Source organism: Pyxicephalus adspersus, chromosome 12 (genome assembly GCF_032062135.1).
Source record: "Pyxicephalus adspersus chromosome 12, UCB_Pads_2.0, whole genome shotgun sequence".
Classification (NCBI taxonomy): Eukaryota; Metazoa; Chordata; class Amphibia; order Anura; family Pyxicephalidae; genus Pyxicephalus; species Pyxicephalus adspersus.
In genome coordinates this window covers 8,065,379-8,069,492 of record NC_092869.1, presented here as the reverse complement: position 1 = coordinate 8,069,492, position 4,114 = coordinate 8,065,379, and the positions used below count along the sequence as shown (strand labels likewise).

The 4,114-nt window shown below is 34.7% G+C and overlaps 1 protein-coding gene across 3 annotated transcripts in view; it reads right to left on the bottom strand.

Moving 5' to 3' along the window:
* Window positions 1–734: 734 nt before the first annotated feature.
* LOC140341907 (uncharacterized) overlaps window positions 735–4,114 on the bottom strand; it is a 19,237-nt gene continuing 15,857 nt past the window's right edge. For all 3 annotated transcript variants that reach the window (XM_072427844.1, XM_072427845.1, XM_072427843.1), the window contains 3 exons: window positions 2,730–2,819; window positions 2,391–2,480; window positions 735–1,638 (listed from right to left, as the gene is read on the bottom strand). In XM_072427844.1, the coding sequence (XP_072283945.1) occupies window positions 1,591–1,638; window positions 2,391–2,480; window positions 2,730–2,819 (228 nt within the window). In that variant the 3' untranslated portion in view covers window positions 735–1,590. The remainder of the gene's footprint in view (window positions 1,639–2,390; window positions 2,481–2,729; window positions 2,820–4,114) is intronic.

Sequence of the window (4,114 nt, the reverse complement as noted above, 5' to 3'; positions counted from 1 at the left end):
CACCATGTGGTAATATTTGAGTGCTACAAGGATAAAATAGAAAATGGTTATTTGCTTCCTCTATCCTTGCATGTGTAGAGTTAGTAATGTTGCTGATTCTAAGCCATAACAACACATGCAGCCATTACACTTACACATTTCCAGCCCACTAATGTCAATGCTCATCAGGAATTAACCAGCCAACAACCAAAGGGGCAGCCCATGACATCTCTGGCAAAGCATTCTGGACCACTTAAAAGACATAGGAATAAGAGACTTACCAAATTCATCTTCATTTTTTGGGCCAGTTCCTTAAGATCTTCACCATGAAGGTTTTGAAACTTGGACCCTTCCCCACACATTCTTCTATAAACACCGAGGAGGTGACCTTACACTGACCTTGTAGATTCAGAATAATGGAGATTATGATGGACACTCTATTGTTCCCGAGATCCAAGATTCCATACAATAACAGCTTTAGTAATATTTTACTTGATCAAAACAGCTTATGCGGAAACAAATTCTGTGCCTGATTTATTAAGTTCTCCAAGATTGGAGAAGATAAACAAATGAGAGAAGTACCTGATTTGTTATATCACCCAGGTTCTCCCTTAACCTCCCTAGCGGTATATTTCTTTTCGGTTTTATATGTCTAAAAGCGGTACATTGTTTTTCTTGAACATTCATTTTAAAGTATAATATAATAGTATGAGTATAATAAAGTTTGAAACACAAAATCATACAAAAACAATACATTGAATAAATTTAAAAATTTATATATTTAAAAAATTTTTTAAAACTTTTAAGTAACTTATGTTTTTTTATTTTACATCCAGTAACACTGATACCAAACAAACAAACAAACAAACTAATTATTAGGTATATATACAAAAAAAAACAGTCAACTTCTCTACACTTTTCCCGTTGCCTACAGACTTTTATGGCCTTTTCCAGAAGAGGTAGATGGACATAGAGGTTTTTGGGGTTGTACTGCACAGTGAATGGGGGAATGTGCTGTTTTATTAAAGTGCATATTCTTTCAAGTGTCCAGCCGGACACTTAACACACATATATGTGTGAATGTTGTATGTATGAGGATAGCAGTATATTGTGAATTCAGAGGACAACAGAGAGAACCTAATGGACATGCTTCATTTTTAGCTAATATAGTAAAAATTACAGCAAAAAAGTAATAAATACATAAACACATATATAAAAACAAAACACATATAGTTACAACTCCATATAGGAAATGTTGTTCTTGTTTCTCAAGCAGGGTTCTATTTAATGCTACTAGGCATTGCTTGAGCAATGAGCAATTTGTGTCTTATCAGTTTAGATACCGAAAATGTTGAGAAACGCTTATACTTTTTACAAATTCTTCCTGGAAGACATTGGTGTGGGTGTCCTCTGTAGTCTTAGTAAACAACAAGCTCGTGATCAGCTTTGGTTCCAGTTTGACAGTGATCAGGACCAGGACCTAGCAGCTCAGTCAAGTTTTGCATACTGTGGGGGAAATGCAACTGAAATGCTCTTCCAACACGGTCCATCCATGACTGTTAGTAGCAGTTTTGTAAGTCAATAATCCTATGCTTTGTTTTTGGAAAGTTCTCAGTCATTGGTTATCTTGTTGGACTCTATAGTGCATTGTTGGAATTCCTGAGAAATAAGAGAATAAAAATAATCATTGTAAATTATGTCTACAACTTCCTAAAAAAGTACAACCTCAGAGACAATCCACAAATTAGAAAAATTGGCCTCCCAGCAATATGAAATGACCTATATAATTATTCAGGAATTACCTGTAAAACTTAAAATCAATTGCCAGTGCATAGTTAATTGTAATAAAGGAGATTTCACTGCAGGACCCTCTTCTCCTGCACCAATGGCTTACTGCTTTCTCCTGCCACCAGTCTTCTGTATTTACAGATGTATATTGGACTCTAATAATAAAACAGGGAATCTGGCATTACCTCAAACATTCCTCTGTGGGAATCCACAGATCCATGTGTTATAATGTCAGTAATTGATTCTTACAAGGGAATGGTTAAGGGAATGTCTGATTCCCTGTTTTATAAATAGAGCCCATAGATATTTGAACTAAGAATTTTATGGACCCATCCCCTGGGTGTACAGCAACACTGTACTGCTTATATATGACCTGATGTGTATTACTAGTTGAACCCCAATTGTTCTTTATTGGAAACCTAACTATAGTCATATGTATATAATTTGTATGAAGAAAAAGAAATGCCCATCACTAAATGTGTTACAAATGAGTAAGGGCTAATCTCCCAAATATTGAAAAAGGCAAAAAAATAGTCAAGGTTATAACCCTAAACTACTATTTCAAACGAAATAAAAAGTTTGGCAGTGACCAGGCTTTAAATATGAGTTTACGTGTTTCTCACCTCTTCAGGTTCTCCTGTCTCATTCACTGGCTCATTATTTTCATGATGTTCACAGAACAATTCACACTCCTCTGGGTGATAGCCATGTTTCTGCAAGCAGTAAACACAAGTGCATCAGTATAATCACTACACCATTCTATCCTTATTAATGGTTGACAATAAGACTTGGGCTACTAATATATCACGCATTATTTTTTATCAATTATATGAAAACACACATTTGGAAAACAAAAATCAAAACAGTACATTTCTATCAAATACTGATTAAACAAGATTATATTTTTATTTTGTTAGTTAACAGTCTATCAGGCTTTATTCATGAGTTTACGTGTTACTCACATCTTCAGGTTCTCCTGTCTCACTCACTGGCCCATTATTTACATGATGTTCACAGATCGATTCACACCCATCTAGGTAACAGCCATGTTTCTGCAAGCAGTAAACGCAAGTGCATCAGTATAATCACTACACCATTCTATCCTTATTAATGGTTGACAATAAGACGTGGGCTACTAATATATCACACATTATTTTTCTTTTACAAAAGGCTTTTTGGAGGAAACTTTGAACAAAGAAAAACAGTAAAAAGTGTGCATCCATACAAAAAATACAATGATAAAAACATGGTACAAAGTACATGGAGCAAATAAAAGAAATGTAAAGCTGTTACACCACAGCTATGAATAGGAACATATTATAATAATACAGATACACAGCAACAATACAAAAAGAGTACAATGAAAAACAATAAAGACAGAAAGAACAAAAGAAAAACACATGGTTAAGCGAGAAAAGGAAAAATAGAAAAAAAAGAAGAAAGAAAAAACAAAACTTCAAATATGAAGTAGAGCAAAAGTTCTACGAGAAGGCAAATAATAGTCCAACCAGGGTTGCCAAATTGACAAAAAGTTATCATGAGAATCTTTAATAATAGCTGTATTTTTCTCATTGACCATAGTACCATGCATACGGTTTTTGACTTGCATAAGGTTTAAAATGGGTGTTTTACATGCACATGCGACAGTTTGCTTAGTAGCCATAAAAATATGTGACATAAGAATAGAACATTTTTTATCAACATTAGATAAAGGGACATGGAATAAGGTGTGACGAAGATCTTTGGACAAATTCATTTCCAACACTGTATTAATCATATGGTATACTCGTATCCACAATCTAGAGACGATGGGACAGAGCCACTATATATGACCCATAGTACCTTTTGTATTGCATCCTCTAAAAGAATTTGGCGATAGTAAGGGGGAACGCCTGTTCTATTCTAGCAGGAGAAAGAGACCATCGCATTAAAACTTTATCGGAATTTTCCAAAGCAATGTCATTTCTAGAACTTTTAGGAATAGCAAGCCATAAATTCAAAGCATCATCGTCTATAAAAACTATAGACAGTTCCCTTTGCAATGCTGATGGGGCCTATTAAACCACATAGTGACAATAGGAACATATAAAAAACAGATAGCTCCCACCGTAACTGAGTGATCCCTACACATGCGTTCAAATTCACACATGGATCAAGAAAACTGAAGGTTGTCAAGCAAACCGTTGAGAAAATGCTGAATTTGCAAATAATGAAAAATAGCGCATCCTAGAGTGTGAAAGTATAGATCCCGCAGTAATAAGATTATGCTGAATCCACCATCCAAAATCGTTTTTTTTAGTAAAACCCGGTAAAAAGAAGGGGTTATCAAATAGCTTTATTATTGGGT